Source organism: Camponotus vicinus, unplaced genomic scaffold (assembly GCF_025532165.1).
Source record: "Camponotus vicinus isolate PSW18456_S1 unplaced genomic scaffold, iyCamVici1.0 SCAF_3, whole genome shotgun sequence".
Taxonomy (NCBI): Eukaryota; Metazoa; Arthropoda; class Insecta; order Hymenoptera; family Formicidae; genus Camponotus; species Camponotus vicinus.
In genome coordinates, this window is record NW_028141967.1 from 19,179,176 (window position 1) to 19,195,432 (window position 16,257).

The 16,257-nt window shown below is 37.8% G+C and overlaps 2 protein-coding genes and 1 long non-coding RNA gene across 4 annotated transcripts in view; 1 reads left to right on the forward strand and 2 right to left on the reverse strand.

Moving 5' to 3' along the window:
* The window catches only part of LOC145967987 (uncharacterized), a 47,246-nt gene extending 36,864 nt beyond the window's left edge, over window positions 1-10,382 (reverse strand). The window contains exon 1 of the mRNA XM_083093141.1: window positions 8,269-10,382. Coding sequence (XP_082949267.1) covers window positions 8,269-9,397 — 1,129 coding nt within the window. The 5' untranslated portion in view covers window positions 9,398-10,382. The remainder of the gene's footprint in view (window positions 1-8,268) is intronic.
* Window positions 1-16,257, forward strand: part of LOC145969307 (cysteine-rich hydrophobic domain-containing protein 2) — a 166,546-nt gene that overhangs the window by 110,007 nt on the left and 40,282 nt on the right. The window lies entirely within an intron of this gene.
* Window positions 1-16,257, reverse strand: part of LOC145969309 (uncharacterized) — a 94,283-nt gene that overhangs the window by 43,718 nt on the left and 34,308 nt on the right. The gene's annotated exons all lie outside the window — the stretch shown is intronic.

The window sequence follows — 16,257 nt, forward strand, 5'->3', positions numbered from 1 at the left end:
GCGAGCTGTTTATGACGCGTATAGTAGTCGGCGCACGGCCGACTTTGTAGCTTTTACGACGTATATAGATATTCCTCGCAGTAAGCACCTACCTAAGTTGTGCGTGCAGTAAACTCAGACGGGTAGTTAAAAACCCACTTCGACGGGACTCGAAGCGCGAAATGCGTTGAAAACCATTGTCCTTGTCCAAGTCACGTTCGTCCTTGCAACTATCACGCGAAAACGAGGCAACGCAACGATGTACTTCTCGAAAAAGTGTGCGAACAGACATTTCATTTCTTTTCTCATGCTTTTTTGTAAGAAACTCAATCTTTTAATTTTATTGAATTTTTTCAACATGATATTTTTATCATTTTTTTGATGTAAGAAAAAAAGGAATTTAAATAGGGATCTGAGAATACATCGTTATTTGTTAGACTAGAAACTTTTGAATTTTTAAAAATTAATATCTTTTTTAATATTTATGATATTATTCCATTTTATAAAATGAAAAATAAGTAATTTAATTTGAATTTAATTTGAAGTTTTATTAGTAATAAAGCAAAAGTCATTCTATTTGAAACATTTAGATATCTTGTTGTGAAGATGATTCATTTTGAGAAAAAAAAGTTTAAATTAATAATTTTAAACATTATACTGAAAGTGATTTCTAAATAATGAATATAACATTTATTGTAACATTAAAACAGAGCTGTCCGATCAAAACTCTGTGCAAAAGTTTGCAATATTAAACTTATAAATCTTCATTTAAACATTCGAATCAAGTTCCTTTAAGCGGAAAGATATGGCGTACAATTTTCCGCGGCGCAAAATCGCTTTATGTTTAATGCACGAGCTCTATATATCGTGTTAATCGCTTTTCAGAAACACATGCTTCTACGAACGATACTAATATTAGCATCGTTACGAGCGTTACGCGTTCTAGATGTGCCGTAATTAAATGACGAGATTTTTTCTCTCGATTGCGCGGCGATATATGTCGCATTTTAGACATACGCTTACTTTTCGGACGATATTATTAGGCGTACATCCTCTCGACGTCGATGTCGGGAAATATTGGGACGTGCCACGAGGTTGCTGCGACGATTGATGGCATACGAGGGACAAGTGCGCGATTACGCGACCAGATTAATGGATAAGTACATTGGCCAAGTCGTGTGCCAGACCCGTATGCATTTATCATTACTCAGATATCGATCGGCATTTCCATTCGATTTCGCGTATCAAATATTTTATCGAGAGGCACCATCATACTTGAGAAATATTACGTGAAGAATTTATGGTGTCTCAATGGGATAAATCGTGATATCGTTTAACCTGATGCCTGGATAGAGGTTCAGTTTTTATTTAACAAAACGACTTCATCGATTTGCATTGAAAAATTATTCATTATCGCTCTTTGGATAATTTGCTATTTATATGAGGACGAAAAAATATATATATATTGCATCGGTAGATTAAACGGCAGCAAAGTATTCGTGATTTATACATTGCAATCTATTTTTATTGTCTGGTATAATTGTGTATTAAATGATTTAATTTTAATTGCCATTAGTCAATTTGGACGGTTGTGTTAAAAGATGTGAAAAAAATTCCAGATATTTAACTGTGTTTTCTACTGTCTATAAATACTTTGGTTTGTCTTTAAATACATTTGTCGGCGCAATGGAATGCTTATTTTTCTCGAAATTGGCGGAAATTCGTCATAAAGCAATCTATCAAGCCTACGGCAAACATGAATGATTATAAGTCTTTGAAAGTACCTGCCGCTTTGAACCTGTCAATATGCATATAGAGGGTGTCCTTGTGCATGAACCTTTAATTTTACGATGACAGATTACTGTGGAATCCAGCTCTCTTTTTTTCTGAGTGTCGATCTTAATCCCGGGAATTGTGACGAGTCCGATTTTGTAACAAAGTGATCGTGAATTCGCCAGAAACGAAGAACTTTATGAGTCTCTTCGAGAGAACACATCGAAAAAAATGCCGGCATCACCTTTGTCTAGAGCTTTGTTTAAATCTTTGTCTAGATTCTTCCTTTCGGCGCACTAGTGATTAGATTAAAGAAAATGGTTACTAGCAACCGAAAGACCTCGATCGGTGCCATGTTTGTACACGTGTGCGCGGGAGACACTTCTTCCAATTATCGCTAGAAAATCCAATCTCTCGAAGGGTCGCGTTTATTTTGACCATCAACTCGCACTTGGCAAACACGCCGAAACGGAAATGCACGGCGCTTCCCGTTGAAAACGTTTCGTTATCGTCATATATATATAATTAAATAAATTTGGCATTTATTTTAAGTAAAATATTTTCCTTAGAAAAAAAATATTTATATATGATTAAATAAATTTGGCATTTATTTTAAGTAAAATATTTTTCTTAGAAAAAAATATATATATTCTAAGAAAAATATTTTACTTAAAATAAGTGCCAAATTCCTTATTAAAATTGATCATTAAAATTAGATTTACATAGAAGAGATTTTCTTCTCTGATTTAAAAAAAAACGATAAACCCTAATAGATGTTTTATCGTCTCCTATCAGACGCGTGAATGAAAAGAAATTACAATTGTGCGCGAACACTCACGTTTCTTCCTCTTTTTACGGTGACATAGCGTAATAATTCCGGGGGAAACTGGGGCGATCGACGGCGAGTCAGCTCTTTAAAACGGCTGCGACGAAAGGGCAGTTTGCCATCGCGGACCGTCCGTGTAAAAAGCACGTATTATCCCGTAAGACGAGCAGACACGGATCTCGTGTACCCATGACATGTGTTACGTGCGCGAGTGTGCGAGCTGTGCGTCGTGCATGCGTGGTGCGCGCAGGGCCGGGGATACGTAATTTTAGGCCTACCTATATATGTGTAATTTATTACGTGGCTCGGCGAGAGCATATGTCTCATTTGCATATAGCGTGATATAGAAAACGCGGCCCGCGACTTCCGACGGCGCGGGCAATATGCGAAAAATTTCAACAAAAGGGAGTCCGTCTGTATCGCCGGGGAACTCGCGACTCCCTCCGCCTTCTCTCTTTCATCATCATCTTCTTCTTCTCCTTCTTCTTCGAGAGGAAGTAGCGACCGTCAATACTGTGCTCGAAAGTTGCACAATTTACGAAAGCGTCCCAGTGCCCCATCATCGGTGCATAGCCGGTACAATAAACAGGCGTGTTTACTGCCAAGGCTCACGAAGACGACGGCGGGTCTCAGACCAGCAATTTATGAAAACAAAAAATAAATCTCTTTTTTTTTTTTGTTTCCAAATAGCCCGACGATTTATTTTCTCAAACAGAATTTTTAGCGAAAACGTAGAATCGACGGTTTGTTTTGCGATATAACTATAAAGCGTTTTTGTTATTGTTACGTTTATTATATTTGTCGACGATGAGAGCATTTTAGAAAATTGGAGATGAGTCAGTGTGTGCAAAACATTGCAGTATCCGCATTTATTCCGTTCTATTTATGTTAACTTTGCATTACTAACGAGGTGTATTAATCTTGAAACATTATCATAGGATGTATAAGTCGGTTATTTTCTAATGACAGACTATACGTTGATAGAATCATGTCCTAATTATGTTTTTTCACGGAACGTCTCGTCTGGAAAGCGTTTTAACTGACCGTTAACAAACGAAACAAGAAATCCGTGTAAAATCATCAAGATTCTTAGAAATTAACTCGCAATGTTGATTGCTACATTTCGATGTAACTGATTGGCTAACCGACTGTTGGCGGCTGCGAAAGCTGCAGGCAAATAAGTGTGATAAAAAGATAATATTCCGTTACTCCAGAAACACTCATTTACCGTAATCACCTCTTATCCAAAATGTTAAAATTTTTAAATTTTACTAGACAGAAGTTTAGTAAAAAAAATTTATATTTTCTTATTATAATTTATACTATAAATTTTTAATATAATAAACGTATAGGTGATTAAGACGAAATTATTTAATTATTTTTAATATTTAGTGAACTCAATTAAACGTAAAATATTTATAACTATTTTTGGAAAATGTTTATAACTATTACTAAATATTTTGTTATTATTATCATACTTGATGATAAAAACTAAATATTTCAAAAAATGCATTACTAAATGCATCTCATAGATTTACCCAGAATTTTTTTCAGTGTGAAAGAGAAATTCTTTTATATAAAATAATAATCTTTCTCTGGAAATCATAATTAAACGAATAAATTTTATTATTCGAGAAAAATATTTTCTTTTCCTTTTCGAAAAATAATTTTCGAGATTTAAGCTAAAGACATTTATTTTTGACGTTACATATATGTATTTTATTTTTGTTTTTTACTTTCTTTTTAATGCGCGCCTGGAACGTTCACCAGGTCGCAGGACTCATCTTTATACTCCGAACATACTACGAGGTCCTAAAAAGTTTCCCGATATATCCTCTCTTCTTACGTTATATATTCGTCTATTCCAAGTTGCGCGATAAAATAAGCTGTTCACACGACGTCGGACCCGGATAGCTGGCCTCCGTGGACCTGCAACACGTTGCGGTCTCCCGGAATTACAAATGATATCGAATCGAATCGCTCGTAATATTATTCGATACGTGTTCCATTACCTGACCGGGGCCTCGAGAGATTCAAATTAGATTACCGGCAGGTCAGAGACGCTCGCATTCATATATTTCCTACACACAGACGCACACGCATGAGGAAGGGGGGAGGGAGGGGGACAGCCCTACGGAGGTGCCCTACGGAAGGAACGATGAATGCTGCCGATCGCTAGGGGAGGGGCCTCGCGGCGGGAACGACGGAGACCCCGTATAGTCGCGGATTCCCTCAGGTTCCCTACAATACGGTAGCCTCACGTATTCGCAATTTACTTCTGATTATTATGCTCTCTATACTTACGCGGCATTCTTATTTCTCCCCCTCTCCCTCGCCCCTTTTTCTCTCCTCCCGACTCCGTAACTTGATCCGATGCCTGTGATGCCCCGAATGAGAATCGCGGTAGGGCGCATCGATTTACGGGATTCGATCGTTGCAATCTCGACGCTCGGCCCGCTGGCGGACCCTGCGGCTCGCTTTTTGAGTGATTTTTTGGTAGCGAGTATTTGCCATTTGGCGTGATTCTCATACCGTTAGAATTAGAATAAAATTGATTTAGAAATAGGCAACCATTCGTTGAATATAATCTCCACGAGCTCGATATCGTATCCTCCGATAAGCCTTTCAGCTTGTTTCTCGAACGATTATTTAGTTACAATGTGGCTGATAATTGCTACTTTGCGATTTTCATATTACAAGAGTTAAGGATAAAATTGATTCTAATAAGATACACAATTTTATTTACATAATTTAATCATTCGTATCTTGTGCTCTCCCGATAAATCTTGTTTTTTAAATCTCTTTAGTAGTATGAATAAATAATTGTTATTGAATCATTTTTATTTCCTTCATGACAGCTAAACAGATGTTTTCGAGACACTTTACATCACTTTTATCATTAAAGCAATATTAATGATAAATCTAAATTTTTATCATTGTAAAAAATTTTATCTTCATATTTTTTTCTAGAATAGACAACGATTTCTTTTAAATAGTTCTTATTTATCCAGATATTAATTTCTCTTAAGATTTTATTAAGATTTCATAGTGTTTTTATAATGGAAAATATTTGTAAGAATTAAAAATTAAAAAAAAATTTAATATAAAATAATAGCTTGTACTGTATGTTTCCTTAGATTTCTTATATCGATATCAGTTGGAAATGCTTGAAGTAACGATCGGTAATCGATTGATTAAATAATAAATGAATTATATGCTAAGAAACAGAAAAGTATGTAACTGTTTATATATATTTTGCATTGCAAATTATTCAATCAAATAACTTATCAATATTATTTGTCTAGAGAATGCACTACGCGAAGAGTATCGCGAATACACAATTACAAAATATTTCCGGTCACATCGCGCTTGTAAACCGTTATTATTACTGACGTTATGAAGGTGTATCACGCGTCGCAGAATTCTCGAGCAGAACGGAAGAGACGGCTGTTCCCCGTAATAATCTCTCATATGTCGCTTCAGGACATCGCAGATGCGTGATCCACGAGCGAGGAATCAATAGAAAGTTAAAGATCGTCATAACGCGTGGATTCAAGTCTTTAACCGTGATCTCGACTGACATTTATTGCCCGACATTTCCGTCATGTGAAAACTCGAAAAAAACAGTGGAAGAGAAATATCTGTATATCTGTATGCCTGTCACTATTATTGGAATGTACACAGACCAATAATGCGCTTTTTGACCCGCGAATAATATTGTAATCTGCACGCCAAATCGACATGCATTATGCATTAACGATAATTAATTATGCTCACGCGTCATAATGTTACATAAACAAGCGTAATTTATGCACTTAAGTGATCGTAATTCAAGCTCGATGCTAAAAATTTCAAAAAGGCTAAAATTCAAGACTTTAGAAATTAATTGAAGGAATAAATTATTTGAAAACTACTCAAAGAGTTGCGATTAATGAATTACCTCAATCTAAAGTAATGTCAAATAGAATATTAAATGTAATATCGAAAGTAATTTATTGTCATTCAAAAATATAATATATACACGTATATTACGATCTAATACACATGTACAAAATTGTAGCTATTATCTATAATTTATATTTAATTACGTTAAATTATGTATTTAATGTTGAACATCATGTTTTTGCTATATTTTTTCGTTTTGATCATGCATTCATGTATTCTTTACAACTTTTTGTTGCCTTCATTTACATAAAATTTGATTAATATTCATTGATTATAGCTCATCAATGTTGAAAGATTAGTATTACGTCGAGTATGTGTGATTCGCGCGATTAATCCGTCACTTAGGATGCTGCATATATACAGACCTGACAGAGTTGCAGGATCTAAGGATTCGAGCAAACTCGGATTAACATTTTGCTGACTCGTATTTTTGGCACCTGCCACACCTAACGCGCCACGAAATTTGAAACGTTCCGTATGTGTCGGGCCGTAGGGGGCTGTAAAAGAGTAAAATAAAGCGCCGCCTTTGAAAGGATTGAGCGCGGGCAACGCTTCCTGACTCTCGAGCGGAACATCAATCAAAATTAAAGCCCGTATTCATCGCCGATATTTAAGCTCGCCAATTACAAACGATAGATTCTACGAACGACCGCGTTTCTGCGCACGTACTCGTATCTCATCTGTTAAAACGTAAGCATGATATAACGATAAAATTTTAAGCAATCTAAAATTGCATAGTCGAATATTCAAAGTGTGAGGCACGATATGCATTTCTTCTTAATGCGGTGCTGATTATATCGCAACGTTAATCCTTTATGCAAGAGATTGGAGTTTCAGTAATTACCGTAAACGTATGAGTCGCATGTCGCAATTAAAGTATCATACAGGAACACAAATATGAAAAATGAGATTATTCGAATTTCTTAAAACTGTTCGCCGCTTTCGGTGGATAAACTTGCCGTCGCTACTGGAATCGTTAAGTCTCACGTATGTTCAGAGTAAAATATTTACACAATGTATAAATATATATACAAATATATAATATATTAAAATATGTGTATTAAAAATTATATATATTTTTTAATGCACGGAAATTATTTAAAGATAAAATCAATGAATAAAATAAATAAGTATCATTTATCATGCGCGCGATTTCTTATTCAAAATAAAACATTTCTTGTGTGAAACTTATTTTGATTACTAGTGCGATAGTTACATAATTTACAAATAATTTCGCATTTATTATTAACGATAAATAATTGACCAATTATTTTTGCTAAAGATGTATAAAATTGAAGTCTAAAATATTCCTTTTTAAGAATTATTTATCTCATATATAATAAAATTATGTTATATATATACGAAAGAAAATATAATGTTCTGACTAAACTACTTAATTATATAGACTGTTTAAAGAAGTTAATTTTACAAAAAAGTATTAATAATTGAACAAAATACAATATTTATAAATCATATCAGAACTTTCATTGAGAATTTTATTTAAATAAGATCTATTATAGGTCTTATATAAGTAAGATCTTTACTCTCTGATGAGATATTCAGATATCTATATATCAATCATTAATAATTAGCTGCGTTGATAATCAATCTATGTAAACTTTCTCCCAAAATTATCTCTATGAATAAGCGAGAAAATAATTGTATTTCCAAAACACGCGTAAATTCAATCACAAGCAAGTCTGTGGTAAATTTATTAGGAATATTGAAAATTTTTGAGCACTTACCCTGACTATGCTCGCCCGCATCGAAGGTCTTGCTAGTCATCTGGAAGAGCGCATCCAAGGGACTGCCCTGTCCTGTGGTTCTCTTGCCGTTTTGGCCGGTGTGCGAGCCATGCTGCTGCGGCGTTTTCCTCTTGAACTGCTGATGCTGCTGCTGTTGTGGCTGCTGGAGCGCCGGATGATGCAGACCGGGATGAATGGCCGCGTGATGAAGCGCGGCATGATGATGGTGATGATGGGCGAGCGGGTCCGGGCTACCGGAATCCGACACCGAGCTCCTTCCGGACGACGAGGAGCTGCTGAGAGGCGGCTCGCTAATGGAGCCGGACATGGACGCGAGTGACATACCCATCAGCGAGAGGTCCCGAGGTCCGGCCGCGTGAGCCGGATGACTACTGTGATGATGGTGGTGCAGATGGTGTTGGTGATGTTGATGCTGCTGCAGATGATGACGGTGCTGATGGCTGAGGCCCGAGTCCACCGTGTCCCAGGGACGGACAATCTTCGCTTTTGGCCGATGCGACAAGATGTCGAGGATACTGAAAGACTTGACCCCGCGATCGTTGGACTCTCGTTCTCTCTCGTCCTCCTCGTCTGAGTGCTGCACTTGTACCATCTTCAGACGTTTCAGCGGCTTGAAATAATCATCAGTCGTTCCGGCGGTTGTCGCACCGTTGCTACCAGTCCTGCTGTCTACCTCTTCTTCTTCTTCTTCGTCTTCTTCGTCGTCTCTGAGCGTTGTAACCGAGTCGCCGCTCTCGCGAGTCCTGCTACTGGTTCGTCCGTTCGACATCCTGTACTCTCCGTTGCGAGAATAATCCCTCTCTTCGTCCTCCGTCATCGAATCTCGCACGTAGGTTCTTCTGGGACTCAGACGGTCGACGTAGTCCTCCCTGGAGGAAGCCAGCTCGTCCTCCGTGTTGGGCGTCACGACCACCAGTGGCAGCGGGCTAGGACAGCCCACGGAGATCTCGTCCTCGTCGTCTTGGACGTCTCCTCGACCTGGCGAGCTTCTGCACGACGTCCGTCGGTGCGTCGGCGAGCCGCTCATGCAGCCGGGCGTTGCTGCGCTGGAAGATACCGTCGTCGACGGCGACATCGTGTACGATTCCGTCATCTCCGTGGTACACATGCCTCGCGGATGAAGCAGAGAGAGCTAACTTATAAAGCGAAATCGCTCGAGACACTCGCCTGTCTGGCTCTTGGCAGTCAGTCGAGGTCGCGACAGGTTTAACTCCTCAAACACCATGCATTCTTTCAACGCGCACTTTTGTCTTGGAAAACTGTTCACGAGATTGCCGCACAGTATCGAGTCTCATTCACTGATCTAACATGTCCGAACCTCTGAGGATCTTGATAAGAGAGCACGAAATCTACCGACACCGTTGCTATCGACAATCCGTCAATACTGCACTCGTATTCTCCGTCATTGCGCTTAATCCAGCACACGAGTCTCATCATCAGCATCCGAGGATCCGTCTCATATCTCTCGCCGAAACATTTTCCTCGAGATCAGTGATTCCCGTCAAGTGTCATTCCGTCAGACATCGGCTCGCGTCTTCCCTCTTCATTCTAGCGCACTGTCACCGTCGTTCCTTCTGAACTAAACACCAGAATACCATACGAGAACTTCATAGCGCGAGCGAGCTTCGAGGCAATTTTCACGACAACCTGTTCGTAGGAGTAGAAGCTCGACGATAGAAGGGTGTCAGTCCTCTTCCCGTTTGCTATCCTCACTGAACACGAGCACACAGCGCGACGCGTCCTGGTGCCGAGCGCGTTGCCAAGATAGATCCCGCTGCGAGCGAGATACGCGCGCGAAACGTCAATACGTCGGCGTTTCTAACGAGTTTCGGAGCTAAGGAGGCAGCCGGGGTGCCTCCTCTCTCAGGCCAGTCGAAGCCGGTGACGCGAAATGGTACGGTGGACGGGGATCCCCCGGCGCCGGCGTTGGGCAGGCGCTTTCCTCACAACCGGTTCAGCGCACGCGTAGAAGGGCGGTGGAATCGCTCCAACTCAGCCGCACATTTCGAAGCCGCTGCTACGGTACCGGGTACCACCTCCGTTGTAGAGACTTGCCCCTTTGGCGGACCCAGAGGCCGAGCCAGATCCAACCCCGCCTATGATGCCTAACGTAGCGAGCACGGCAAAATGACGCCGCTACGGGATGGAATTTTTACGAGACGTACTTAACGTCCCGCAGCGCAACGGTGCGACCGTCCTTCCTTCCTCATCGTTCCTGGTCTCTCTCTCTCTCCTCTCTACCTCTCGACTCTACCCCCGGAGAGTAACTCCTCTCTCGCGCTCTCGTCTCTCCTTCTCTGCCACGTATCGCACGCGTTCTCTCGCTCGAATGACGTAGGACTGACCCTCCACGACGCGGAGGGCGACTAACGAGGGCCCACCGTGATTTCGTCCCACCCGGAGAGTACGGATTTCGGCCTCCGCCGCGAGCGAGCTTGGGAACGGATTATCGGACGAAAAGTCTAACGCGGCCGCTAACATCTAGATACGAGATAAACGACTTTCGAGACAAAAGTATATTCGATGGGGCGCGATATGCTCCACACCGAGGAACCGACGACTTGTCTTCTGCAGTATTATGCATTATGCATTATGCACAACGTCTCTATAATTTGCGTTTGTCACTTCCGCTATTATTATTATTATATTTACGTCTTTCTTTTATTATTTACTATTATTTGAACGTAAAGAGTATAAAATGTGATATATAGAAAACAATCAAGAGAAAGAAGGGATATTTTCAATATCTTTTTTATTTCAAACGTTATTGAGGGAATTAACACGAAAATCTTATCAAAATCTAATCAAAAATAAAAATGTATTAGCTTTTTATCCGTCACAAATATATGATAGAGAAATTTCTTACAGTCGTTGTGATATATTGATTTTCAAAGATTTTGAAATCATTTATCAAAGTAATTCAATCAAGCAATACTTTCAGCGAATCGAAAATAGTTAATCGAATTATAATCAAATTTGTCTAGAGGGTATGGATTCATGGCTATCGATGATATCACGAAAGATTGGCCCGTAATAATAATAAAAAGAGTATTGCGACTATTACATATCATTATCTACAGCCCGATTTGAGACTCGATTTAGATGTAATTGCGGCAATCTTTTCGTCGACAACTAACAGTCAATATCCTGACATCTTATTCGATATTGTTCTTCCGTCATAGATATTAAATTCTGCGAATTAAAGACTTTCGCGAATATAAGACACGTGAAAAGCAAATTAATTACACGGTATTCTTTCTTAATTGTTTCAATTATCTCTCTTTTAATTATCTCTCTTTTAATTGATTTCGTTGCGAAATATATCTCTTAGATACTGGAACTCCAATTATTTTATACATGATATTAAAGTAACATTGTAACTTCTCTTTTATTTAGAAAAAAAATATCAATAGAATATTTATAAGAAGAAATGTGTTCTAGTAATTAATGAAATTTTAAATTATGAATGTATTATTGAATTAATTGTTGTGAACAAGAATAACCTTTTTAATTTTCTGTAACATTTTTATAAATAATCAAAGTTTGAGAACAAAAATAAAACATACATATACATAATTTCCATCAAAACTATTCATCAAATTGTTGCTTATTGTCGTGACGATCTTTTATATGAATTGATGAATGAAAAACAAGTGTTATATATGTTTCCATTGAACAAATTCAACTTAAAGGGAGCATAACGGAAGACTGTTGAATTCTGGAGAGTGTATGTCATTTTAGTTCTTTTTACGCGGTTTTTAACCGATGAAATCGCACCGGATGCATCCGACGGGCCGTTGTATCTACTTTATATGCCATGTTTTATATTTTCAAGTTTTTCAACTTACACCGACAATAAGAACTGAAAACGCGTTCTAAAAAATATAAAGTTGCTAATTTTTTAATTTACTCCAATTTTAATAGATATTAATTGCATATTATATTTAAGGAAATATAACGCTCTATTGGATCTCATTCGCGTAAATTAATATTTTTTGTGCAAATTAGCGAGTGTTATTGAATTATTGCTAACATAAATCAATTATATATTAGCAAAGAAACATTAAATAAATTTAGTAATTGTTGAAGTAAGAATTAATTGTCATTATTATGATAGAAAAGAAATAACGTAGGAAAAGTTGAATGAAAATTTGTTATTCGTCATATTATATTCGCCAACATAAAGGTATATAGACAGTTTATTTCTGCTATTTGTCTGCATATATAAATCGATATTATATATCGATTTCTGATGCAAATACGATGAATTTATATAACAACCGAGAAACACAATTCACTTTCACCCAGCGACGAGTCGCTTTCATGCCTTCGGAATTTCACAGAAGCGGATTTCGCGAGTCTATAATATGAACACCGATAATTGTAATAAATCGCGCTAAGCAATTTACCGCGCTTAGCGTACACGACGATAGTAAATTGTGCGCGATTGCATGCATAACGTGTAATCTAATCCTACCGACATCCTGCCTATCTAGATTGTCGCGGATTAATAGTCATTATTTCATTGCAAGTAGCATAGAGCTGAAAAATATATACAATACTACGTAAATGTGACATGTGCAGAGGAACAATTGTTAGTAAAGACTAGCATTGCGTAGAATTGATATGACTCTTTAATAGTATTTTTGTAAAAATTATTTGATAAATCGATGCAAACAAGAAAATTTGAGAAATAAATTTCATCCGAAGATAAATAGAATTTTTCATATTTGAAACTGATATGACATATATTAAAAGAGGGGAGAGAAAAATCAAACATCTTTGCCCTATATATATCGCACTATTTTATTTTTAGATTTTATTGATAATATTCTGAATCCTTTTTGAAATGGATTTTATCGATTGAAAATGTTTAATTCTGAAATCACAGTTTATAGGATATTTTCGAAAAATAAATACATGCAGCGCAAAATAATATATTCATTTTTTCAAAACTTTTAACAGTAAATATCTGAATAACTATACATATGATTGTAGAAACTAGATTGAAATTCTTCTAAAAGAAAAAATAATCTTTTTATACTTAAAGATATAAAAAATAAGGCTTTACTTTCCGCAAACAAGTATACTAATATCTTTTTAATCATTCATGACACAAAAACGATTGATATTTTCTCTACGAAAAATCGATTTTGGATCACATACTAAATCACTCATTTATTTCACAGACACTCTGTATTTAATATCTAATATACGACGTATTACACACATATACACGCGCATTAGCATCGCTTTGGTTAGGACTTGGATTAAATTAATTGTCGAGAAATATTTATTGAATCAATTAACCCCGGCGTGAAACTCGGCGGTGTTCGAGTACATTGATTGCGAGGAGCGCAAGCAATCTCTCATTCACCGAAATCGGTAAAATCTTTTTAGAGTCCCCTTAGGTTCAATTTAGCGGGCAAGAGCGGTGCCGACCGTTCTTCCCGGCCAGTTCGACCAACCGGACCGTCCGCAGCCCTTTTTCTTCCTCTTCTTCTGCGTCTTCGCTTCTTCTTCTCGGCCTTCCACGTCGGCTTTTCTATCCCGATACAAAGAGGCGCGAGCGAGCCTAATTATTATGATAGCTCGCCACCGGATTCTGTCGGTCCCTTTGATCTGCCGCCGTTTAGCATGATCCCCCGATATTTAGGTAGGCTCTGTTGTCCAGGAAGGCTTGGAGGGGGCACCCTCGTGCAGTAAAAGAGGAGAGATGGTGTGAGTGTATGTATATATGTGTGTGACCGAAGCGAGAGAAACGAGAGGCAGAGAAGGATTTAGGGAAGGAATAATTGGTAGAACAGGGACGCGATAAACTATCCATCAATGAGGATTTTTTTCGAAAAATTTACGCTTCTCTCTCCCTGTCCTCCTCTCCTTTCCTTTTCTCGTCTCGCTTGATTGCTTCTATTCGCATCTAGCCGCATCAGTTTCGTCATTCTTGGGCCACACGCGAACACGGATTACATTAAGACATTTTTTACGAAGAGAGACCGGTTTTTGATTGATAATTCCTTTTTTTCACGCATCGTGTTCATTGGGGCGCACTTTCGGGGCAGTAAAAAATAGCCCGTCTTTTATATCGAAACAAGATGACAAGTTTGAAATTTTTATTGAAATTGTATGCGTGTGCATGTTATGTGATTTGCAATATCCGAAACAACATATATATATATTTTTAAATAGATATGTGATTATTATTATTTTTAAGTTAAATTTAATATTACATAAATGATATATTTAATATTATCTCTGTCTTCCTTTATTTATATCATATGCATTTAAAATACTTTCACAATTTTGACAACATAATTTTAGTAACTTTGCATTTATTTTTGTGCTCTCGCTTATAAAATTATTTATATTTTCAGAAAAAGTACGAAAATAGTATTAAAATATTAAATTATGATCGTATTAACTTGCAAAATTGTATGTGTGTGATTGTATGTGCAATATGCAATTAACAAGGGCTCAACGCAGTCAAGAATTTTTTAAAACGCACGTGCGACTTGGCTTTTCTCGTAAAAATTCGTGACATTTGTCAGAATGTCAAGAGGTCATACGTTATTGAAATCGGGAGGCGAGTCTACCCACTTTTCAAACTAATTCTATCAGAGTCGCTTGCGCAGATATTATACGATGTTTCGATGTATCTGTTTAGCAAATGTCAGATAAGTCGATGAAAATTTATTACGAGATGTGCATTTTTAAATGCGTGTTTAATTTTACGCACTGGCAACTTCAATATTTCCCACACTTTGCGTTGACAGAATAGATCAGTTATCTCTAAAAAAAATATATTCAATATTGATGAAAATTATCTACCGCCCGATCTAACTCAATCGCGTTTCACATCATTTCCTAATTCTATAATAGGATATATCTATTTTCTCTTGGCCACACAGAAAGATTGATAAATAAAATAAACATCTTGTTCATTTTTATTTGTGTAAAGTGAATAAAATTTTAGCTTCTTAAAATATTAGATGATAATTTTCTGCGAATGATGTGTGAATATTTTATAAGCACGATAATCAATGAAAAAGAGAACTAATATTCATCATTAATCTTCAGTTAAAAATTGTTTTGTATAATTTTATTGCATTAAATAGTTTAGATATTCAAAAAAAGCAGGTCTCAGTTTTTCGATGTCTCTTTTGAAAATTTCAAAGTAAATCTGAAAAATTTTCACGCAGTGTATACTTAGTTGAATGAGTCTTATATTTTGTTGAATGGGACTCTAATATGAGATAAGTAACATTCAAACAAGGACATTTAATATCAAATGTGATGTTAAATGCAGATACAATGGGGAAAATAGATAGGTCCTATATAAATATAACGCTACCTGAGGTTTATTTGTTTTTGAAGTATTTACATATAATGCAGGCACAATTCTTTCATCTCCACAATACATTAAATTGAGTCAACATTAATCCGAGACAGTCGCGATGCATCTAATAAAAGCGTTAACTGAACACCTTCGATGAATAAGTCCGAGAATAAGTTTTCGCCGCTATCATCGGTCCATCCCGTCGTCGCCATGTCTTTCATATTAAACCGCGATACGTGTATTTAGTCGTAATTGACGAGAGTTCGGGACAGGTCACGAAGACGAGGAAGGCGCAGCGCGGTGCATGGGCAGGCTTCCCCATTCTTCGCAATTCGCGATGTACCGTGTCACGGTGCGTGTGTGTTGCTCTCCCCCACTCGTTGCAGCCCATCACGTACCGTACCCAGGACGGCCGCCCATCGTTCGCCCATGCCCGCTGCTTTTGTACCCCTTCCACGAACACGGCAATTCTACTTTCCCTGTCGCACTCTCGGCTTCTCTCTCGGCGCGGTATGGTTCTGTTCTCTTGGAGCGGCACGTTTCTGTTCGAGCACCGCCTCATCTGCCAGCTGATTGGTCGAGCGGCCCTTTGACGTTCGTCCCGCGAATCGATTTATATCGCGGGGGATTTT